Below are 24,595 nucleotides of genomic sequence, written 5' to 3' on the forward strand. Positions count from 1 at the left end.
TCTTTGCGAGGCATTGGAAAACCTCCCTTGTCTTTGTGGTTGAATCTGTGTTTGAAATTCACTGCTCGACTGAGGGACCTTACAGATAATTGTATTTGTGGGGTACAGAGATGAGTTAGTCATTCAAAAATCATGTGAAACACTATTATTGCACACAGTGAGTCCATGCAACTTATTATGTGACTTGTTAAGCACATTTTTACTCCTGAATGTATTTAGGCTTGCCATGACAAAGGGGTTGAAGATATTTCAGTTTTTCATTTTTAATACATTTGTGTAGGGCAGTGACAAAAAAAAAATCTAAATTGTATCTATTTTAAATTCAGGCTGTAATAAAAGAAAACGTGGAAAAGGTCAAGGGGTGTGAATACTTTCTGAAGGCACTTTAGTTACATAACATAGAATAGCTATACGTTTTATAAAATTGTAATGTTAGTTTGACATGTTCTATATTTCCTATAATAATGGACATCTTCTGGTCTTACCCAGGATGCAGAACAATCACTACATTACTTAGGCTTACCCATTTAACCCTTCCACCAAGGTGCATATTATGCTGTATTTTGTATCTTAACAACCTTCCATGAAGATTTAAGCAGAAACTTCAAATATATCTACTACAATACATCCAATACAAGCACTGCTCCCGAGTGGCGTAGTGGTCTAAGGCACTGCATCTCAGTGCTAGAGAACTCACTACAGACCCTGGTTCAATTCCAAGCTGTATCACAACTGGCCATGGTTTGGGCGGCGTGCAATTGGCCCAGTGTTGTTTGGGGTAGGCTGTCAAAATAAGATAAATACATAAGAATTTATTCTTAACTGACTTGTCTAGTTAAAAAAAAAACCATCAGATCCATTGGCAACAACACATAGTTAAGAGGTACATAAACTATTAACTGTGTATGGTGTGAACATAATTTCATTCTCTGTCACAATGTCTGCCATTTAGTATTTGTGCTTTGGAATGTGTTTTGGTTTAAAGCAAGGTAGATCCATTTGAATACTAAATGTGATAGAATATACAGTCTAAAGGCCCACATTATACTTCTTGACCAAGGCAAGCATTAAGGGCAGGCACGCCAATGGTCCTATCGGATCCTTTTTTTATAGCACAACTAGTTGGTATGTTTTCAAGGAGGGCGGTGTGTTTGAATTCAGAGGACCACTGGTTCGAGCCCAGTAAGGGGGCAGGGACAGTGGAAGAAGCAAAGATGTTAGCAGCATACTGATTGTCGGTTTCACATACTTGGGTTGGCAACGGCATAGTGCGGATTCAGCACGAGATAGTGCTTGTGGACAACCAGCCTGTATGGTACAGAAACTGTTGACATAGATCAGCACATAGGTGTGTGGATTTAGTTGAGGGTGCTGATGTCAGTGTGGAAAAATGTTGGACAGTCCTCAAAAGTTCTCCTTGTAGAAGTTGAATCCAAAGTGCTCACACTGGGCCTTGATGAGTTTAGCCAGTGCAGGGGCTCCACAGTAGAACACATGAACCTTCCCTTTCTTCTCCTCTGCCACTTTCTGGAACACCTGCGGTTGATACACGTGAAAGAAGAGGACATTTTCAATGTACGGTGGTTGGACAGGACCCACAAGCTTGCATGTCACCGAATCACGACTCATTGCAGGTTTTTCCTGACCACCTAACCTGACCAGGGAAAAACTCAGGGCCCTTATAGCCAACAACGAAATAAAACAGAGGCACCCCATACCGATTTAGAAATGGTGCATCTCTTCAAGATTAGCTGAAAAATGCTCTATGAGCTTTATAATGGACAGGTACAGATATATACAGAGATACAGTTTGACATCCATACCTTCCCCCACTCTGGCCTCCCTGGCTGTGTGCGGGTGCGAAGGCCAGTGATGGAATCCCTCTTTTCCTTCTTGGCCAGGAGGTCTAGTGCCATCTGCAGGCCGATGGCCTTCATGTCATTCTTGCTGAGGGCAGAGGTCATGTACATGTGCATCTCCAAGAAGCGGCCTGAGGGTTCAAAAATTGAATCAAACTTTATTTAAAGTGCATTTAAAATTGCAACCACTTTACAGTGAAAACAGTAATAAGATAGATAACTTAAACAAAAGACATTTACACATGTGCCTTACACAGAGAAACACAGGAGTGGAACAAACGTTAGATTTGACGCCAAACACACAGTGGTGTTTCTCTTACAGAAGATCTTACTCTTCCTTTCTTTGTCCTCCCTCCATCTCTGTATCTTTCATTCCTCCTCTCACTTACCCTCTGGCTCTTCGTCAGCCTGATCCATCTCCAGTTTGGTCAGGAGGCTCACAAACCACTCAAATGATTTCTGGTCTCTGTTGATCCAGATAAAGTCAACCTGTAGGAGAATCACAAACCGAGTGTTTAACAAATGTTTACTATAACTAATATTTTTTTAGCCTGGTCCCAGATCTGTTCATGATGTCTTGCTGACTTGGCCACAGGAGTATGCAAGACTGCACTAACAGATCTGGGACCAGGCTAATAACTTCAAGCTTTCAGGCCCAATGGGCATCTGTCATCTGCAGTGGGTCTTACCTTCCTCAGTTTCATCTCACTGTCCTTGATGTTCTCACACCACGAGTAGCTGCAGTTGGGACAGTTCTGTTTCCTCATGCGATAGCTGAAATAGAAATCAGAAGTAAAAATGCAAAACTCAAAACTTTATTGCCCACACCAACCAAAGTTGTTAGGAAATTGACTTACAGCAGAATATGCAGGAACATTTTTAGTTATTAATAACCATAGTATTGGGCTAAGCTTTAACAAATGTAGACATTGGCGCCATAATCATCATTGTAGGATTATAGCTTGCACCATAGCTCGGGTTACTTGGGTATTTCATTTGATGTATACTGTAAGACGGTTAGTGCTTCTAAATTCTCGGTGTTTCCATTCCAGGGCAACCTAGCATGTACTTACTGGTACATGATGCTCTGTAAGATGGAGGCGAAAGGCGTGATCCCAATACCGGCACCGATTAACACCGCGTGTTCAGAGGCAAAGATCTGTCTCGTCGGAGTCCCATAGGGCCCATCCACGAAGCACTGACAGACAGAGATACAGACACAGAGTACATTCAAACCTAATGTGAACGTCTAGATAGCTAATAAGAGAATGACATATCACCTTGATGGTATAATGCTTCATAACTTGTTATAAGCCTTTTATAATGTCTTAAAATAGGGTTAGTAATATGTTATGTATGCCTATGTACATTATCAACAATTAAATGTTACAGGAGCAGGTTGAAGTCAAACTCACTTTGACGTTGCAGAACCTGTGGTTTTCACTAAGCTTGGCTGTGGTCTATGTTGGTCGGGAGGAAAAAACGGATGAATCATCAGTTTTAAAATAAGTAATAAGATGTTATCATAATGCATTACAACAGTGACCCAGTGACCCAAACTCCTGTACTGTCAGACCAGGGCCCACATTCCTAAAGCGTCTTAGTGTAAAAGTGCTGATATTGGAACAGTTTTGCCTTTTAGATCAAAATAAATAAAATGATGTGGACATGGGGGACCTGGGCTCGTATTCTTAAAGCCTCTCAGAGTAGGAGTGCTGATCCAGGTTCAGGTCCCCTCCTTTCCATATAATCTAATTCATCATGATCTAAAAGGCAAAACTGATCCTAGATCAGAACTCCTGCCCTGCGACGCTTTATGAATATGGGCGATAGATTGCAAATGACTGTTTTATATCTTTACTCTTTTATATCATTATATCCTCTTAGTATGAATAGATCCTCAGAGACTGAAAGTAGTGTTAGGTTCAAGCTCTTTGTGTATGAGAAGTGTAATTATTTGGTGGATTGCAGTGGACTGTAGGAATGTGTCGTCCCATTAACTCAAGGCTTCTCCTGATTGATAATGTCCTGTGATATGGACATAGGAGCACGGAGAAATCCTGGGTGACGGAAAAGTACTGAAGTACATCTTTGTGGAAAGTGAGGGGTTAAGAGCTAAGGGTATAAGTTGACACTGCACTGTATTGAATATATGCGTTCAGCTGTACATCTTCGCTGAGTAAACATTTGAAACATCACTCAGAGTTTCAGCTCTTTTGTATGATAAATATCTTTATTCTATGTTGCATATCTTATAAGGGCCCCAGATCATACCTCTCTGAGTTGGGGGCCTTCTCCTCTCTCTGCTTGGTTCTGCTGGTCTGGGTTGGGCCCCTGTGGCCCTGGTCCTGGGCATGGTCCTGGCCCTGGTCTACACCCGTTTTGTCGATACAGGGTTAGCTCGATGGCATCGTCCTCGTTGGAGGCCACCGTCCCGTTGCAGTTCGCACATTTAAACAGCTCCTCCTGCAAGAAAATCGAATGATTTAGCCCACTCCCATATTCCAGGGTCCTACTTAATTGTATTGTTTTGGCTTTGTGTATGTAGAATTGTATTGTATTGCTAACAGAGAGAATTATAAGTAGTGGGCGAAAAAGAAGGTAGAGAACCTGGGCCCTCCTCTGGTGCCGTCTGTCCTTCAGGCTGGCGCTCAGTCTCTTGGTGCTGACCACCTGGCTGTCTGGCTGCCTGAAGTACTCATACAGACGATTGGTCCACTGGCCCATGGAGCGGATATGCAACCACAGAGTATCTTTTCAGAAAGGGATGTGCAAGCGCAGACACACTCCATTGAGTTGTATGGAAATGTTCATGGATGTCAAAGCTGCAACTGGACCATGTGTGTACGTTTGTAAGTTTAGTTTAATTTGGAGGCAGAAGTTGCCTAGAGGTTAGAGAGGCAGACCAGCAGCTGGAAGTTTGCTTGTTCAAGCCCCGGGCTGGGACACAGAAAAATGGGAATGGAAAAGAACTGGCAGATGGAAAGCTGCTGGTGTCTGATCCCATGTACAATTGCTCTCCATCCTCTGAGGCTGACTTGTGGGCGTTAGGAACGGCAGAAGATAAATTCCCGTTCTAACTAATGAACAATAAAGTTACATTTTGTATTACATTCTAGTTTAGAAAGAGTGGGGAACTGGATGTAACACAGTTTTTAGACAAACTGAGTGTACCAATGTCTATATGAATGCATCTGCCACTATATTGAAGCTATTGGACGCAGTTTATCATAGTGCACTGTGCTTTATTACGGGCGACAGGTTCAGTACACATCACTGCATTCTTTACCAGAAGGTAGGCTGACCCTCTTTGAATACGTAGATCGATTCAATGCTCTCTTTTTATTTACAAAGCTCTCTTACATAAACTTCCTGTCACACACTGACCATAGTTTGCTTTGTATGTTCTATGTTTTGTTTGGTCAGGGTGTGATCTGAGTGGGCATTCTATGTTGGATGTCTTGTTTGTCTGTTTCTGTGTTTGGGCCTGATATGGTTCTCAATCAGAGGCAGGTGTTAGTCATTGTCTCTGATTGGGAACCATATTTAGGTAGCCTGTTTGGTGTTGGGTTTTGTGGGTGATTGTTCCTGTCTTTGTGTTTGTGACACCAGATAGGGCTGTTTTTTTTTTTTCTTCACATTTCTTGTTTTTGTATATTGTTCTATTTTCATCTTTATTAAAGATGTATGAAAAATAACCACGCTGCGTTTTGGTCCGCCTCTCCTTCAACAGAAGAAAGCCGTGACACTTCCGCCGTACTTAACATAATTTAGACTATGAGTTAACATACTCGGTTTCAGGGGTGGCTAACAATCTACAGAGTTCCCTGCAACTATATGTACTGGGTGCCTCTCGGGCAATTCAAATGGTTGATTAGGAACCTCTTTTTTCGAGGAATGTGATTGTTTCTCTTAAGTATGTTTTGTGATCTTGTATATTTGTATTGGTCTCAAATGGGACTCCCTGCTAAAAGGTGAAATGAAAATAGAAACCTGGCTGCTCTGGGGCACTGCTGATGGTGAAAGGATGCCACTCATACTTTGCGATGTCTGGAATGTTGATGTAAACATAGTCCCCTGGTTTGAAGTGGAAAAACTGGGGCCGCTTGATTACCAGATGGGTCACCTGCAAGTAACAGACATTTTTCAACACTCTCAGGGGGGTGGGGGGGGGGGAACAAAAAATGGTCTCTGAACAAAAATGAAGACATGAACTACTAGGCTAACAGAGCCATCTACACTCTGTCCACACTGCACAATGCTAGTTGACTTTTCTCGCCTTATAGTAGGGTTGGTAGGTTGGAATAAGATGTATCATATTATGATCTAATATTTCAACAGCAGAGGTGTAGTCAAACTTCACTACGTGTTGAGCAGGTGTCAATACACAATAGCTAGATGTTGAAAAACACAAAAGTGAATAGATGTCCTCTTTAAGAAAAGTGATCGCTATTGGTATAACATCCAGATGGGCACCTTAGATGGCAGCAGGTTGACCTCCACAATGTAGAGGCCTCCCATGTGAGAAACAGCAACGCCCACTAGTTTCTCCAGCAGGAAGATCACACCAGGCACCACAAACCACTTCCAGAAGTTGGCACAGTGCACCACCAGCAAAGCCCACACCCACACATAGGACAGGTGGGACCAGTAGAACACCTGGGGAAACAACACACAGAAATAAGAAAAAATTGGAGTATTTGGGTGTAGCGATGGAGGGAGCTCATGTACGTGAATGTACAGTGCCATGAAAAAGTATTTCACCCCTTTCTGATTTTCTCTATTTGTACATATTTGTGATAGTGAATGCTATCAGATCTTCAACCAAAACCTAATATTAGATAAAGAGAACTGACAAATAACAAAAAAATGAAAACAGTTTTTAGACATTTTTGCAAATGTATTACAAATAAAAACAGAAATACCTTATTTACATAAGTATTCAGGCCCTTTGCTATGAAACTCGAAATTTAGCTCAGGTGCATCCTGTTTCCATTGATCATCCTTGAGATGTTTCTACAACTTGAGTCCACCTGTGGTAAACTCATTTGATTTGACACGATTTGGAAAGGCACACACCTGTCTACATAAGGTCCCACAGTTGACAGTGCATGTCATAGAAAAAAACAAGCCATGAAGTTGTAGGAATTGTCCGTAGAGCTCCGAGACAGGTTTGTGTCGAGGTACAGATCTGGGAAAGGGTACCAAAAAATGTCTGCAGCATTGAAGGTCACCCTGAACACAGTGGCCTCCATCATTCTGAAATTGAAGAAGTTTGGAACAACCCAGCTCTTCCTAGAGCTGGACGCCTGGCCAAACTGTGCAATCGGGGAACCAAGAACCCTATGGTCACTCTGACAGAGCTCCAGAGCTTCTCTATGGAGATGGGAGAATCTTCCAGAAGGACAACCGTCTCTGCAGCACTCCACCAATCAGGCCTTTATAGTCGAGTGGCCAGACGGAAGCCACTCCTCAGTAAAAGGCACATGATAGCCCGCTTGGAGTTTGCCAAAAGGCACCTAAAGACTCTCAGACCATGAGAAACAAGAGTCTCTGGTCTGATGAAACAAAGATTTAACTATTTGGCCTTAATGCCAAGCGTCACGTCTGGAAGAAACCTGGCACCGTCCCTATGGTGAAGCATGGTGGTGGCGGCATCATGCAGTGGGGATGTTTTTTAGCCACTGGGAGACTAGTTAGGATTGAGGGAAAGATGAACGGAGCAAAGTACAGAGAGATCCTTGATGAAAACCTGCTCCAGAGCACTCAGAACCTCAGGCTGGGGTGAAGGTTCACCTTCCAACAGGACAATAACCCTAAGCACCCAGCCAAGACCACGCAGGAGTGGCTTTGGGACAAGTTTCTGAATGTCCTTGAGTGGCCCATCCAGATCCCAGACTTGAACACGATCGGACATCTATGGAGAGACCTGAAAATAGCTGTGCAGCTATGCTCCCCATCCAACCCCACAGAACTTGAGAGGATATGCAGAGAAGAATGGGAGAAACTCCCCAAACACAGGTGTGCCAAGCTAGTAGCTTCATACCCAAGAAGACTTGAGGCTGTAATCACTGTCAAAGGTGCTTCAACAAAGTACTGAGTAAAGGGTCTGAATACTTATTTAAATGTGATATTTCCGGGGTTTTGATGTCTAAAAACCTGTTTTTGCTTTGTCATTATTGGGGTATTGTGTGTAGATTCATCCATTTTAGAATAAGGCTGTAAAGTAATAAAATGTGGAAAAAGTCAATGGGCTTGAATACTTTCCGAATGCACTGTATGTATACGATCACGTGTCTCTCATATGTGTGGGAATACTTGGGAACAGATTCACAAAATGTTAATAAATTGGAGCTGATTTGCTGGTGTTTTTAATCTTTTATGTCCAAATAAAATGGTTTGCCAGTTGGAGAACCCTGGTGTATACCATGCGTATCCCGTACATAAGACTAATAAAACTTCAAAGTTTGTATATGAGCGCCTGCTAAATTACTAGCTAGATTGTCAACTGTACCTCAAAATGTCCACTGCGGCGGACAAAGGTGCTGGAACAGACCACCATTAGACAGATCATGATCTGTAGCACCATGCCGGTAAGGGATGCAGAGCCCTGCACCCAGCCAATCCCTGGCCGAGTAGTGAAAAGGTGCTCCCACAGGCTGTAGCTGCTGTTCTGAGATAGGTGTACTGAAGGAGGAAACAAAAGATCAGACCATGTTACTGTAAAAACACTTTGTGAAAACTGCTGATGTAAAAATAGGTTTATAAATAAATGTGATCGATCAGTTGAAAGCCACAATACAGCACCACCTTAGACCAAGGGCAAGATCAGTCTAAACATAAACATGCTGTTATGTGTACCACAGAGGAGGCTGGGGGGAGGAGCTATAGGAGGACGGGCTCATTGTAATGGCTGGAATGGAATAAATGGAACAGTATCAAACACATCAAACAAATTACCATTCCATTAATTCCATTCTGGCATTAAAATGAGCCCATTCCACTATCAGTCCTCCCACCAGCCTCATCTTGTGTACCCTCCAGTCTAGAGACATCATTCAGGGATGCAAATACCAAAACATTAAATTGAAACCAATAAATGGGTTGGTTGTTTACAACAAAACCATCACGTGCGCAACTATGGGGCAAAACAGACGGGGATGGCTTAGATTGTTGACAACATGTAAACTATATTTTGTCTCCAAATGTTTATTGAAAACATAAATACATTTGCACAATGCACAAAGACATAATTACTGTTGTTGGTTACCTAGCTAACGAATTTGAGCCATATTATTTAGTGTTGACATGAAATAAGTCAAAACACCTCAAAACAAGACATGGTATCAAGAACAAGATACAACTAGCGGAAACGAGCCACCTACGATTTCCCACATGGCATCTTCTTGTAATTGTTGCTAGCTATCTGACCGTTCAAAATCATAACAAAGCATGGTTCGTTTTCGTGATTTTGTCAGCCAACCCATCTAAATATGTGTTTAGGTGAGGTAATAAGTATTGATATGGGAAACATTGATGTGTACTCAGTCTTATTAAACACATTTGGCATTCTAATTATAGCCAAAATATAGTAACAGTCAAAAGTTCGGACGCACCTACTCATTCTTTATCTTTACTATTTTCTACATTATAGAATGATAGTGAAGACATCAAAACTATGAAATAACACATATGGAATCATGCAGTAAACAAAAAAGTGTTAAACAAATCAAAATATATTTTAGATTTTAGATTCTTCAAAGTAGCCACCCTTTGCCTTGATGACAGGTTTGCATTCTCTCAATCAGATTCACCTGGAATGCCTTTCCAACAGTTTCGAAGGAGTCCCCATATATGCTGAGCACTTGTTGACTGCTTTTCCTTCACTCTGCAGTCCAACTCATCCCAAACCCTCTCAATTGGGTTGAGGTCGGTTGATTGTGGAGGCCAGGTCACCTGATGCAGCACTCCATCACTCTCCTTGGTCAAATAGCCCTTATACAGCCTAGAGATGTGTGTTGGGTCTTTGTTCTGTTGAAAAACAAATGATAGTTCCACTAAGCGCAAACCAGATGGGATGGCTTTTCGCTGCAGAATGCTGTCGTAGCCATGCTGGTTAAGTATGCCTTGAATTCTAATCACTGACAGTGTCACCAGCAAAGCACCCCCACACCATCACACCTCCTCCATGCTTCACGGTGGGAACCACACATGCGTAGATCATCCATTCACCTACTCTGTGTCTCACAAAGACACGGCGGTTAGAACCAAAAATCGTCAGACCAAAGGACAGATTTCCACCGGTCTAATGTCCATTGCTCGTGTTTCTTGGTCCAAGCAAGTCTCTTCTTATTATTGGTGTCCTTTAGTAGTGGTTTCTTTGCAGCAATTCAACCATGAAGGTCTGATTCACACAGTCTCCTCTTAACAGTTGATGTTGAGATGTGTCTGTTACTTGAACTCTGTGAAGCATTTATTTGGGCTGCAATCCAAGTTAACTCTAATGAACTTATCCTCTGCAGCAGAGGTAACTTCGGGTCTTCCATTCCTGTGGTGGTCCTCATGAGAGCCAGTTTCATCATAGCGCTTGATGGTTTTTGCTACTGCCCTTGAATAACTTTCAAAGTTATTGACATTTTCTGGATTGACTGACCTTCATGTCTTAAAGTAATGATGGACTGTCGTTTCTCTTTGCTTATTTGAGCTGTTTTTGCCATAATATGGACTTGGTCTTTTACCAAATAGGGCTATCTTCTGTATGCCCCCCTACCTTGTTACAGCACAACCGATTGGCTCAAACACATTAAGAAGGAAAGAAATTCCACAAATTAACTTTTAATGCACACCTGTTAATTGAAATGCATTCCAGGTGACTTCCTCATGAAGCTGGATAAGCAAATGCCAAGAGTGTGCAAACCTGTCATCAAGGCAAAGGGTGGCTACTTTGAAGAATGTCAAATATAAAATATATTTTGATTTGTTTAACACTTTTTTTTGTTTTTTTGTGGTTACTACTATATGTGTTATTTCATAGCTGTGATCTCTTCACTATTATTCTACAATGTAGAAAATAGTAAAAAAGAAAGAAAAACCCTTGAATGAATAGGTGTGTGCAAACTTTTGACTGGTACTGAATATACTACACTGAACCCCCCAAATAATGCAACATGAAGCAATTTCAAAGATTTTACTGAGTTACAGTTCATATAAGGAAATCAGTCAAATGAAATAAATACATAGGCCCTAATTTATGGATTACACGACCGGGAATGCAGATATGCATCTGTTGGTCACAGATACCTTAAAAAAAGCTGCCTCATGCAGCGTGACAAATCTCCTTCACATAGAGTTGATCATGCTGTTGATTGTGGCCTGTTGAATGTTATTCCACTCCTCTTCAATGACTGTGTGAAGTTTATGGATATTTGCGGAAACTGGAAGACGCTGTCGTACACGTCGATCCAGAGCATCCCAAACATGCTCAAATGGTGACACGCTTGTTAAGTGGCAGATCTAGAACATTTTCAGGTTCCAGGAATTGTGTACAGATTCTTGCGACATGGGGCTGTGCATTATCATGCTGAAACATGAGGTGATAGCGGCTGATGAATGGCACGACAATGAGCCTCAAGATCTCACCACGGTATCTCTGTGCATCCAAATTGCCATCGATAAAATGCAATTGTGTTCATTGTCCGTAGCTTATGCCTGCCCATACCGCCACCATGGGGCACTCTGTTCACAAGGTTGAGATCAGCAAACCGCTCACCCACACGACGCAATACATGCTGTCTGCCATCTGCCCTTACAGTTGAAATCAGGATTCATCCGTGAAGGGTACACTTCTCCAGCGTGCCAGTAAACATTGAAGGTGTGCATTTAACCACTGAAGTCTGTTACGATGCCAAACTGCAGTCAGGTCAAGAACTTGTTGAGGACGACGAGCACAGACGGTTTTTGACAGTTTGTGCAGAAATTCTGCAGATTTGCAAAGCCATAGTTTCATCAGCTGTCCGGGTGGTTGGTCTTGCACACTCTCTCAAAACTTGAGATATCTGTGGCATTGTGTTGTGTGACAAAACTGCACATTTTAGAGTGACCTTTTATTGTCCCCAGCACAAGGTGCACCTGTGTAATGATCATGCTGTTTAATCAGCTTCTTGATATGCCACAACTGTCAGGTAGATGGATTATCTTGGCAAAGGAGAAAGGCTCAATAACAGGGATGTTAACAAATTTGTGCACAAAATTTGAGAGAATTAAGCTTTTTGTGCATTTGGAACATTTCTGGGGCCTTTTATTTCAGGTCATGAAACAATTTTCTGAAGGCTTAAAAATATTTTTGGGGACTGGTTCACTGCATCTGGGAGAGGGAAGGTGTATAACATGTGAGTGTTTGTGGTTTAGAGCGTGTGTGTTCCTTCGTACCAAAGTTCATGAAGTGGGCAGTGGTGTGCACGGTGGAGAAGGTGACAATGGCGTAGCCCACCATCTGATGCAGCAGGATGTTCTGGTCCAGAGGCAGCACCCTCACCACCCAAGTGGCCCGCAGCCAGGTCAAACAGCGCCGCAGCATTAGCACCTACACGCATTCACATGTAAACACGTATACACACACACACACACATACACGGATACACAGACACAGTCAATGCAGAAAGTCTAGTGTTGCTAAGGGAAATGTCACAGCTGCATGTCGATGTCTACCTCTTAACACCAATACCCTCATGAAGGCTTTCGCCGAAAACGTGCTGGTTTAAAAGATCGATGTATGAAGCAAACATGCATTGTCCTTACCGAGAGTTGCTGAATATCTCTTCATCTCTATCCACCAAACCACATTCACCCCCTCCCTCCCCCACTTCCCCACTATCTCCCTCACCATGACAAAGGTACAGTTAAAGTTGAGGCACTGGCCGCAGCCCTTGGCCACCATGTACCAGAATCCCCCCTCTGCGTTCTTCAGCATGGCGGTGATGAACAGCAGCAGGTTGAGGCAAGTGTAGGCACACAGAAAGAGGAGCTTCCGGCTGTTGTTGTGCCAGTACGCCGGAGTCAGGTAGCGCGGGGTATGCCGCCCCTTCTTCTGCTCCAGGCCGGGAGGCTTCAGCCAGTTGGCAGCGCTAGGTGGTGGAGGAAATGGAGGGCCCATATTTACAAAGAGTTTCAGAATAGGAGTGCTGATCTAGGATCTAGGCACTTCGTCGGCGGTAAAGATCATTCTTTGGGGGCATATTGACTATGTCGCTGAGATACAGAGTTGGAGAACAGACACGGGACTACATAAAATGTCACAGGGCAAAATCTTATGCGTGTACGGACGTGTGAGCCTTCCTTATATTTTGCATGTTTGATACATTCTGGGCCTGTTCCCTGACAAAAATGAAGCATATTCTTAAACTTTTTAGTCCAGGGCTGGGCTTCATTTGTGTCTGGGAAACCAGCCCCCGTGTTTAAACATGTTAGCTGTGCCTTGAGACCTGATGGTGAGGTTCTCCATAACCTCAGGGAAGTTCTCCAGCTCGGCCTTGAGCTCCTCGAAGGTGATGGAGCCGCTGTTGTCCTTGTCAGCCGACTCGAACAGAGCCAGGGTCAGGTCGTCCAGCTTCTCCTCTGGCAGGGAGATGGCGCTCTCGCGCAGGCACGACTTGAGCACCGTGCGCAGCTCGTCTGGGTCAATCGAGCCACTGCCTGCAGGCCAAGAGAAATCCTTGTCAATAGTCTGTTGCAAGGTGATGAAAATATAGGCAGCTAAGTTGGACGCAATAAACTGCACGTCCTAAAGGTGAGACAATGCTGGAGGTTTCACTGACCATTCTCATACATCGGTTTATATAGCATACCAAAAAAGTGTAGATGTTTTATTTCACTGTGTGTTTTAATGGTGGATAATGCACACATTTTGTCTTCACAAGTAACACTTGCAAGCTTGGTCACAGATCTATGTGTGTCGTCATGCCAACTCCTGGTCACTGGCAATTGTCAAGACTGCACAAACAGATCTGGCACTAGGCTAAACACATACCATCGACGTCATAGACCTGGAAGAGGAAGCGGAGCTTGTCCGTCTCGCTGCCATGGATCAGCAGGTCCAGAGCCTCCAGCAGCTCATCCAGACTGATGGTTTTGCTACCGTCAGAGTCAAACAGCGCAAAGAACCGCTCCGCAAAGAAAGACTGCAGAAACACACACAGAATCACACAGCACTGACTTCTATGGACAAAGTAAGTACAACGCACATACCGTACATAATCCGTGAAGCACAATCACTTAGAGTAAGTGGAAGTCAGACATTGAGACGGTTCATTTTTGGCGGCTCTGTATGTGAACCTTCACGTATTTGACTTTATTGCACTGTACCCCCTACCCATCCTACCCCGGCCCTATTTGAGCTTATTTGTCACAAAAGAAATGAGCAACAAAATACATAAAACCTCCCCCAAAAAGTTTGGGGACAGTGACAAATCAGTTGACCCTTGAGCCCTGACTCACCTCCTTGACCTTGAGGGCCGTTTTGAACTCCTCCAGGTCAATTTCTTTGTCTTCTCCCGCGATGCTCTCAAACTGCTTGGTGACCCACTCCAGCCACCGTGCATCCTCATCCAGACTCATGGTGCTGCTGGGATGGTAGCCTTCTTACACTCACCACCACGCCTGCTGTAATGTCAACACACAAAATAACCTACATAAGGCCATGGCAAAAAGGGAGCTTTAAAGAGGGGGAGGCTATATGGACACGCCTGTTGTCCAAATTGATGAAGTATGTCGCACAGCTGAGAGTTGAGTGTGAAGACAAATAAACTCAGTTCAGTCAGTTGTCCTGATCCAGTGGTGCTGATGAGCCCTTCACAGCTAGTTTATGATGGCTAGCTGGCAACAGCAGCATGGCGCTAATGACGACTTGTTAAAGAACGTGATGTTTACTTCGATGGGCGAAATAACTTGTAGTATTGGCCTTCATCTGGATTTAGACACCATCTCCAATTTGTTCCATCCCACTTGATTTTATTTAGAGCAGGACAGCAGCCTACATAATAAATAACTTGTAATACTGAGAGTAACCATCTGGATGTCACTGTGATAGTCTACACTGCTCAACGGGGAGAGTTTGCACTACAGTCAGGCAACACACATCATGGGGCACAGTGTCCTTTAGCTCCTGCTTGCCTCAGTAAGGCGAGGGAAGTAGCTAGATAGTGTAGCCAATATCCGGCCAGGGTGATGGCTAAAGCCCATTTATTGCAGTGATTTTCAACAATTACTCTGATAAAAATGTAATGATTCTGTACACTCCCAAGTCCCAGCTTCGTCTCCACTTGACTCTCCCTGCATGACAAACATCATCAATTTGCGCACAAGGCGTGTCTGTATAGCCTCCCCCCTTTAAAGACAATGGCCGGGTTGAAGAGGATCAAAACCATATTATAAACCGGGTGGTTCGATCCCTGAATGCTGATTGGCTGACAGCCGTGGTATATCCAACCGTATACCACTGGTATGACAAAACATTTATTTGTACTGCTCTAATTACGTTGGCAACCAGTTTATAATAGCAATAAGGCACCTTGGGGATTTGTGGTATATGGCCAATATCCAATGGCTAAGGCCTGTATCCAGGCGTTTCGTCATGCATAAGAGCCGCCCTAAGCCATGGTATATTGGCCACACACCACACCCCCTTGGGCCTTATCGCTTAAATGCATCACGGGTAAATTGTGACTGACTGACCTACAAATAATAGTGAGTAGTTATTTACAATGCAAGGTTTTTTGCAGATCAGTCCGTCGGTAGTTGCCCGCACTGTTGGCTGCAATGTCGAACAAGACCAATGTGAAAGAACGTTTCCAAGTCAGCTCAGTTTGGTTGAGGTCAGCGCAGTAATGTGAAAAGGGTAATCATTCGTGAGACATGGCTCTATAGAAAGAGTACAGCTATAGAAAGAGTACAGCGTGACTGAGGTTGCCAGGGGGATGTCAGAATCTCTAATTAACCACTTGCATCCTGGTCATAAGTAAACCACTTACCTCTGTTGTGGAGTTGAATGAATCCCACTTCTTTACAACACACTGTAGATGGTCATTTGCAGTAGCAAGTTGACTTTGTAAAGGTAAAAAGTAGACTTGACTCCCAGGATCTGGTCGAAGTAAAAGTTTTAATACAGAGCTTTTCGGAGTACAGATAGTTATGTGAAAATGGAAAGGCTAATAGCACCAGAGACTAAGAAAATTTGGATAGCCCCAAAACATGGTGGCTAAAGAGCAAATTATGCTTCTGAGTATCAAGATTGTATAGTCATTCTGAAGGACGTAAACATGCATCATTACAGACGTTGGTGGATATGAAGCTGATACAACTATCAATTGAACAATGAGAAGGGTGAGACATCTGTTACATTGTCATCTTTCCTACTGAGAGTAATGTCACAGATGAATGGGGAAACCTTTGGCGGTTAGTTATAATGATAATAAGCTTTGCTAATGTTCAAGAGTTTTAAGGTTGGATTGTCAAGAGTTGAGGCCTAGAGTGTCCTGACATCTGACATAGAATGGTGAATTATATTTCTATGATTGAAATGCCAACCACCCTGTATTCAAGTATGCTATGGCTCAACCGATGGAGGGCACAACACAAGCACCTCATATTATGTAAAATAGGTACTAAGCTACAACATATGCACACATTTTATAGGAGTTTACCATTAAAGGTTAAAGAATTTCAAAATGTTTATAAAAAAAAATAAAATTCAAGAAATTATAAAATAGTTTGACAACACTCTAAATGTTTGACAATCTCCTAAATGTTTTGGCATTCAGGTCCAAAAAGTAACTTTCTGACAACTTTTGTGGAAATCAAAAGTGTTGTGGTCTAAAAGTTATTGAAATCAAACGGAATGAACCTGATGGAATAGGAGGAGGGACTTTGTATACAGTACTTGTTTGGCCAGAAGATATACAGCAACCGTTATAAGATTGCATAATACATACCATCATATATTTTGATGATCATCTTAAAAATGTTCACTGTAACGCAAACGTTTTTATAGGCAAGGCCTATTATATCTCCAGTTCCTTTTGGCAATAAGGTGTCATTAAAAATAAATACAAAATAAACATTCTGAACTAAATCAGATGTTAATCACTGGTGTTAGACTAAATCAACATAGTTCTAAAAAACACTGCTTAAAATCGTATAAGCCTGTATTGACGGGAAAGCATAGTATTACCTGTCTTATACCTTCACCAGTCATAATCATGCAATCTTTGCATAAGGAGTTGTGCTTACCTACAACACAGATAGTATTGACGCAGAAGCCTATGTCCAATTTTCTGAGCTGGTCAATGCTTTCAAGATGCACCTTTCTCAAGCATTGATATTCTTCTTCACTCATCCAAACCCAAACTCCCTGGTTGGCAGCCTGGCTTATTGTAGTGATGGTGGAGGGGACAAAAACAGGCAGCAGTGAGCCCTGATACCCAACAGCTGTGTCTGACAGCCCACTCCCCGCTGAGCAGCTTTCAGTACAGGCATCAACGCTTAGATACAACGTTGTGTAATAGCAGTGGGTTGCCCTCATATCTTGGTATCAACATGCATGCGGGTTTTTACATACTGTGCTTAGTGTGATTGTGAAGCAACATTCTACCGTTATTGGTCATACTTCAATTACTTATTACTCATGTGGCTTTATTACTAGCCACACTTTAGATATTGTAGGAATTATTTCTGACTTGGTTATTAATGGGACTTGCGAAGAAAACGTCCCATTCGGAATGTTTGTCATACTTATTTTTCTTATTATAATTTGGAATGCAGCTCCTCCTACACCGTTTATTAAGCTAGAAAAGTAATTCAAACTTGAAAACACGAAGATCGGTCTGGAATAGTGTGCTCGGATAAAACTGTCTGATATCTGTTCATTCATTTTCATGACATTTCCTCAAGATTCTGAAAGGCCCCATAGTGACATCGTCACTTCCAACATTCAATTCACTGTAAATGCAACAATACAACTTTGGACACAAATCAGCTACCTTGACCACTTTGCCACATCTGAGAGACAAAGTTGAAGCGTATGAAATCTCTGTCTTCTTCTCGGCTATTCAAATCTGAGGTGGGAAGAATTCCGATAAAAAGTTACAGTCGTCTTAGTAACCGCTTCAACATTTTCTGTAACTTTTTTGTAAACACCTGACACTTTTACCACTTCCCCAACGACTTAGAGGGTATGATATACTTGTCTACTTCTCTACAATTCAAATCTGTTTGTGAAACGTCTACGGATGTAACGATACAGCTGTTTTAGTAATTGCGTTAACACGTTTTTACCCAACTTTTGACAAACAACTGCCGTTTTGACCACTCCCTCAACAAGTCAGACAAAAGGCACTGCATCTCAGTGCAAGAGGCGCCGCTGCAGTCCCTGGTTTGAATCCAGGCTGCATCACATCCGGCCGTGATTGGGAATCCCATAGGGCGGCGCACAATTGGCCCAGCGTCGTCCGGGTTTGGCCAGGGTAGGCCATCATTGTAAATAAGAATTTGTTCTTAACTGACTTGCCTAGTTAAATAAAGGGTAAAAAAACACAGCTCTTGTCTCATCATTGAGCAGCTCTAACAGATCCATTACTATGGATACTCACAGACACAGAGGAGCATATGTGGCAGTGTAGGCAAAAGTTATGAAGAAGGTGAGGCAGCCAAGGCAACTACTGACCACAACTACTGAACCACAACCACACAACTACTGACCACCACTACTGAGCACAACCACAAAACTACTGACCACCACTACTGAACCACAACCACACAATTACTGACCACCACTACTGAGCACAACCACAAAACTAATGCCCACAAAAACGTGCATACAACTGAGACCCAAACTGGCCATTGTTTTGTTTGAAAAGATATGGAGCTTTATAATGTCCACTTATGTACCTAGAATGCTGTATACTGTACAGTGCCTTGCGAAAGTATTTATCACCCTTGGTGTTTTTCCTATTTTGTAGCATTACAACCTGTAATTTAAATATTTTTTTATTTGAATTTCATATAACGGACATACACAAACTAGTCTAAGTGAAATGAAAAAAAAAAAACTTGTTTCAAGAAATTCAAAATTAAAAAACTGAAAAGTGCGTGTGCATATGTTTTCACCCCCTTTGCTATGTAGCTTGTTAATAAGACCTGGTGCAACCAGTTACCTTCAGAAGTCCCATAATTAGATAAATAAAGTCCACCTGTGTGCAATCTAAATGTCACATGATCTGTCACATGATCTCAGTATATATACACCTGTTCTGAAAGGGCCCAGAGTCTGCAACACCTCTAAGCAAGGGGCACCACCAAGCAAGCAGCACCATGAAGACCAAGGAGCTCTCTAAACAGGTCAGGGACAACGTTGTGGAGAAGTACAGATCAGGTTGGGTTATAAAAAAGTATCTGAAACTTTGAACATCCCACGGAGCACCACCAAAACTCATGGACCAGGCAAGGAGGGCATTAATTGGAGAGGCAACAAAGAGACCAAAGATAACCCTGAAGGAGTTGCAAAGCTCCACAGTGGATATGGGAGTATCTGTCCATAGGACCACTTTAAGCCGTACACTCCACAGAGGTGGGCTTCACGGAAGAGTGGCCAGAAAAAATGCCATTGCTGAAAGAAAAAAATAAGCAAACACGTTTGGTATTCGCCAAAAGACACGTGGGAGACTCCCCAAACATATGGAAGAATATACTCTGGTCAGATGAGACTAAAATGTTGCTTTTTGGCCATCAAGGAAAACGCTATGTCTGGCACAAACCCAACTCTTCTAATCACCCCGAGAACACCATCCAAACAGTGAAGCATGGTGGTGGCAGCATCGTGATGTGGGGATGTTTTTCATCAGCAGGGACTGGGAAACTGGTGGATGGTGCTAAATACAGGCAAATTCTTGAGGGAAACCTGTTTCAGTCTTCCAGAGATTTGACACTGGGACGGAGGTTCACCTTCCAGGAGGACAATGGCCCTAAGCATACTGGTAAAGCAACACTCGAGCGGTTTACGGGGAACATTTAAATGTCTTGTCTAATATCCATTGCTCGTGTTTCTTTTCCCAAGAAATTCTCTTATTATTGGTGTCTTTTAGTAGTGGTTTCTTTGCAGCAATTTGACCATGAATGCCTAATTCACCCAGACAGGGCTGCAATCTGATGTGCAATTAATTCTAATTAACTTATTCTCTGCAGCAGAGGTAACTCTGGGGTCTTCCTTTCCTGTGGCGGTCGTCTTGAGAGCCAGTTTCATCATAGTACTTGATGGTTGTTGCAACTTCACTTGAAGAACTTTGAAAGTTTGTAATATTCCAGATTGACTGACCTTTAAGTAATCTTTTAAGTAATGATAAACTGCCATTTTTCTTTGCTTATTTGAGCTGTTCGATTGGCTCAAACATGTTAAGGAAAGAAATTCCACAAATTTAAATTTTAACAAGTCACACCTGATAATTGAAATGCATTCCAGATGACTACCTCATGAAGCTGGTTGAGAGAATGCCAAGAGTGTGCAAAGCTGTCATCAAGGCAAAGGGTGGCTACTTTGAAGAATCTAAAATCTTTGTTTAACACTTTTTTTTGGTTACTACATGATTCCATGTGTGTTATTTAATAGTTTTAATGTATTCACTATGATTCTGTAATGTAGAGAAAAAATAAATACCCTTGAATGAGTAGGTGTGTCCATACTTTTGACTGGTACTGTGTGTATATTTAACAAAACAAGTCGAGCTCTGCCCCACCTGCCCTGAATGACGGGTTACCACTGTCTGTAGCGTTAAGTTTTCCCTTCACTGGAACTAAGGGGCTGAAACCCGAACCATGAAAAACAGTCCCAGACCATTATACCTCCTCCGCCAAACTTTACAGTTGGCACAATGCATTCGGGCAAGTAATGTTCTCCTGGCATCCTCCAACCCAGATTGGTCTGTCAGACTACCAGATGGTGACGCGTGATTCATTACTCCAGAGAACATGTTTTCCACTGCTCCAGAGTCCAATGGCGAGCTTTACATCAGCGCGTGGTGATATTAGACTTCCATGGCTCGGCCATGGAAACACATTTCACGGAGCTTCCAATGAACAGTTCCTGTGCTGATGTTTCCAGAGGCAGTTTTGAACTCGGTTGTGAGTGTTGTAGCCGAGGACAGACGATTATTACACACGATGCGCTTCAGCTCTCGTTATGTGAGCTTGTGTGGCCTCCCACTTCGTGGCTGAGCTGTTGTTGCTCCTAGATGTTTCCACTTCACAATAACAGCACTTACAGATGACCAGGGCAGCTCTAGCAGGGCAGAAATTTGACGAACTTACTTGTTGGAAAGGTGGCATCCTTTGACGGTGCCACATTGAAAGTCACTGAGCTCTTCAGTAAGGCCACACAGCCATGCAATCTGTGGAGATTGCATGGCTGTGTGCTCGATTTTATATACCTGTCAGCAACAGGTGTGACTGAAATAACTGAATCCACTAATTTAAAAGGGGTGTCCACATACCTTTGTATACATAGTGTATATAACTGATTGTTCAATGATATCTATAAAAATGTCCTTGTCAGGAATACATTCAGACGACACTATGTCCATTAATGGAATAGGTTCCATTGATGCTGTCAAAATAACCACTTCAGAAGTAGAGACAAAAACCCTTGAGCCAAGTGGATGAGGTGGAACAGCTGCTATTGGGTATTTATATATCACCACCCCTTTTTTTAAACTACTGGTAATTGAATTAGAGAGATAATACACCCTGTCATGTAGCATGAAGAGTACTGCAGTTGGAGAAAGGGCTCCACCTAGTGGAGACTCCATGTAGAAGCGTGGTTCCTTTGACCTCGTTTTCATGGTGCACCTTTGTGTTGTAACGAAAGAAGACGTGGTGGACACGACAGAATATAGAATTCCAGTGCTTCTCTAGAACAGACTGTTAATATCATTTTTGTTTCTCTGCAGCATGGTTGCTTCGCGCAGTTCCGATAATGCATACCACTAAGCTGTACACAGATTCAACCACAAATGTCAACGTACTGAACACTCATTGTTATGGTGTCAACGCATTTATTTAGGGAGAGGGGCAACTTCAGGAAGACATATTATGATATTATGTTACAGTCATTAAGAAATAACATCCTCTAGCAGTCATACATTTACCTTGGGTATCTTACTAAACCCACTGCTGCCTATGGCTATATCCTTAATACACTTACCCTATCATTTTTCTCTCCGTACATGACATTATTTGTTTTACTTGCAATAAATACTCTCTCCTATCGTTCTATCATCATGTACTACAATATAAATATACCAGTATCATTGCCGGTTACGGGCGTACTGTATTATACAGTCAAATGATAAGTGTTTGCCGTTGCTAGTTACCTCTGATCGGTAGTCACACATGACCACAGAGTGGTCACGCAGTAGCTACGTGTGGCCAACGTGAATTGCGAGCATCTCTACCGACTTCATACAGACGTCTGCGAGGACATGGTCCCTCAGTGGTCGAGGGGCATACACACATCCCTCAGGGGTCCCTTCTACCTTGGGAAAGCCTCAGTCATGTTCATGTTGTGGTCAACCTGCTACCAAGTCAGCAAAGATTTGTCACCCAATATGGCTTTAAAGTCTGTTTTTGCCTTTCGTCTAACATGGCGCTCATGTATTTATTTATTTTTTTAGTCAGAATGTTCATTTAATGGCGAAATGTAACTATAAAGTGAAAATATGATGAGGCTCTATCGCAGATTCGTCATAAGTAATAGGATGAATAATGTATGGGATGAATAGTACTAGACAAGCCATCTGTTTGAATAGGCTTGGTTACCACTCTATTGCCTCATCTCTTTCCCCATCCTCCGATAGGACCACTGCAGAGACTACAGACTACACATGCTCAACCCAGCGATACACCTGCAATACCCCTGCTATGCAACTACAGTCCTCACAAGTCCTCATATTCAAGGGCCTTCAAGTCGCAAGACATGACATTTCATGTCTTGAGGACAGAGCCTGCTTGAAGTTAAAGGGAAACAATGGCTTCACTCCCCACATAACTGATCCTGTCAACTTGAGTAAATTCTAAGCAGAGCTATCTACCACAGTTGGTCTTGGTGCTTTGGCTGAATGGGGACATACTAAGGTTCTGTTGCTGAAGGAGGTGAAGTTCTTTGGAACATGGAGAAGGGATGAAGAGGTGCAGCCAGGTAGGGTGGTTCTGGGTATATTTTTGGCAGTGTTCAGGGCTTGGTGACCCGCTCTCAGGGTGAGGGACACAGTGTGACAGAGGTTGCCTTCCGATTCCTTACCCTTCTCCCAGAAGTGAGCACGGGCTCACTCACTGGACCCGCATGGACTAGACAGAGGGAGTTTCCACCCGGGGTGCACACTTTGGGAAGAAGGGAAGGGAGTCGGCCACCAGTGGTCTCTCTCCCTGAGTGGGCAGGAGGTCAGAGTGGGGAGGTCAGGGGTCAGCCAGGTCAAAGGTCACAGTTTGTTGGAGTTGTTCCGCAGGTTGTTGAGCTCCAGCTCCAGCTGTTGGAGTCTAACGTCTTTCTGCACCAGCTCCTCTCTCAACCTCTTTAGCTCATCTTGCTGCCTGAAGAACGTGCGCATGAGCTGGGAGAGAGGAATGACACACACACATATACACACACACACACACACACACACACACACACACACACACACACACACACACACACAGAAGGTCATGGTAAAGGCATAGTGCAGATGCATTGGCAAGACAGTGCCTGTGGTTGTGCAGTGTGCTATCTATTCTATGTTGTTCAAGACGTGGTAATGATTCTGAGAGTGAGTAGGGACATACCGCCGTCATATACACAACAACACATCAATTGGTTTCACCTCGTTCTCTGTCTTGGGTGGAATACTCTCCAGCAGGCCATTCATCACCATGGTCTTCCTCTCCCTCACAGGGGCCTTGAAGGCCTTCTGGCAGGGGCGCTTGTATCCAGACTTTAGGGACATCAACACTGGCTCTGCGCACACACACACACACTTGGATGATGCTCACCAGGTTTGCATAATTGTATGTTTGTATCAGTCTTCATAAAAACATTAGTTACATGTGTATGCCATTTTGCAGTATTGCACTACTCACCTCTGTCCATCCCACTCAGCCACTCATCTGCAGTGAGGGCTGGTTCTGTGCCTGCTGTCATAGGGTAGATGTCCTCCTGGTATGTCTCGGACTGCAAAACCACAAGACAATATTAATCATTCCTATAGCACCCGAAGCAGAAAATGAATGCTGCTGCATTGCCTTGTGCTAGTCTAGAAAGCACCTAGGTGGTATGATAAGGGAGATAAGCCAAGCATAACCCATATGGTGAGAGGATTACATTTCAGATAGCTTCTGTCCTGGGTAGTATTCCACACTAACGTAGCATTAATGGTCAATATCATACAGTATCTCAGCGACTCAGACAACTCCCTTTGTCCAGGAAGGACAACATTTGATATCACTTGATTTACTCTGCTGACGCATTCAGTGTTGAGTGCCCTAACACAGTTTCTGTAATATTACTATTTGTGGACTCTTAGGATTTGAACCCAGGTCCTTAGGATTTGAACCCAGGTCCTTAGGATTTGAACCCCGGTCCCAAAGGCTAGAGGCCTTCTTGACCAATGAAGCACATTTGTACCATCTCTCTCTCTCTCTCACACACACACACACACACACAC

General features: G+C 43.0%; 2 protein-coding genes across 2 annotated transcripts in view; both read right to left on the minus strand.

Annotated features, from left to right (window-relative positions):
• Positions 1-286: 286 nt before the first annotated feature.
• Positions 287-17,517, minus strand: nox5 (NADPH oxidase, EF-hand calcium binding domain 5). The gene is made up of 16 exons (XM_021565440.2): positions 14,352-17,517; positions 13,885-14,035; positions 13,340-13,550; positions 12,742-12,982; positions 12,288-12,441; positions 8,374-8,546; positions 6,336-6,518; positions 5,853-5,985; positions 4,470-4,612; positions 4,134-4,325; positions 3,275-3,319; positions 2,933-3,057; positions 2,549-2,633; positions 2,249-2,348; positions 1,824-1,990; positions 287-1,536 (listed from the first exon to the last, which is right to left on the minus strand). The coding sequence occupies exons 1-16, from the start codon at positions 14,469-14,471 to the stop codon at positions 1,405-1,407; spliced, it is 2,355 nt and encodes a 784-aa protein (XP_021421115.1). The 5' UTR covers positions 14,472-17,517; the 3' UTR covers positions 287-1,404.
• A 4,418-nt stretch (positions 17,518-21,935) lies between these two features.
• coro2bb (coronin, actin binding protein, 2Bb) overlaps positions 21,936-24,595 on the minus strand; it is a 36,471-nt gene continuing 33,811 nt past the window's right edge. Inside the window, exons 10-12 of the mRNA XM_021565490.2 lie at positions 24,012-24,102; positions 23,756-23,889; positions 21,936-23,506 (exon numbers count right to left, since the gene is read on the minus strand). Coding sequence (XP_021421165.2) covers positions 23,375-23,506; positions 23,756-23,889; positions 24,012-24,102 — 357 coding nt within the window. The 3' untranslated portion in view covers positions 21,936-23,374. The remainder of the gene's footprint in view (positions 23,507-23,755; positions 23,890-24,011; positions 24,103-24,595) is intronic.

Source organism: Oncorhynchus mykiss, chromosome 2, assembly GCF_013265735.2.
Source record: "Oncorhynchus mykiss isolate Arlee chromosome 2, USDA_OmykA_1.1, whole genome shotgun sequence".
NCBI classification, from domain to species: domain Eukaryota; kingdom Metazoa; phylum Chordata; class Actinopteri; order Salmoniformes; family Salmonidae; genus Oncorhynchus; species Oncorhynchus mykiss.

What these genes read in the sequence shown, in the direction of transcription:
- nox5 (XM_021565440.2), bottom strand. Translation starts at nt 14,471, where the DNA reads ATGAGTCTGGATGAGGATGCACGGTGGCTGGAGTGGGTCACCAAGCAG. An exon ending in TGCCCACTTCATGAACTTTG is followed by an intron (nt 8,547 to 12,287) that starts GTACGAAGGAAC and finishes TTCCTCCTTCAG; the next exon opens with TACACCTATCTCAGAACAGC. An exon ending in TCAACCTGCTGCCATCTAAG is followed by an intron (nt 5,986 to 6,335) that starts GTGCCCATCTGG and finishes TGTTACTTGCAG; the next exon opens with GTGACCCATCTGGTAATCAA.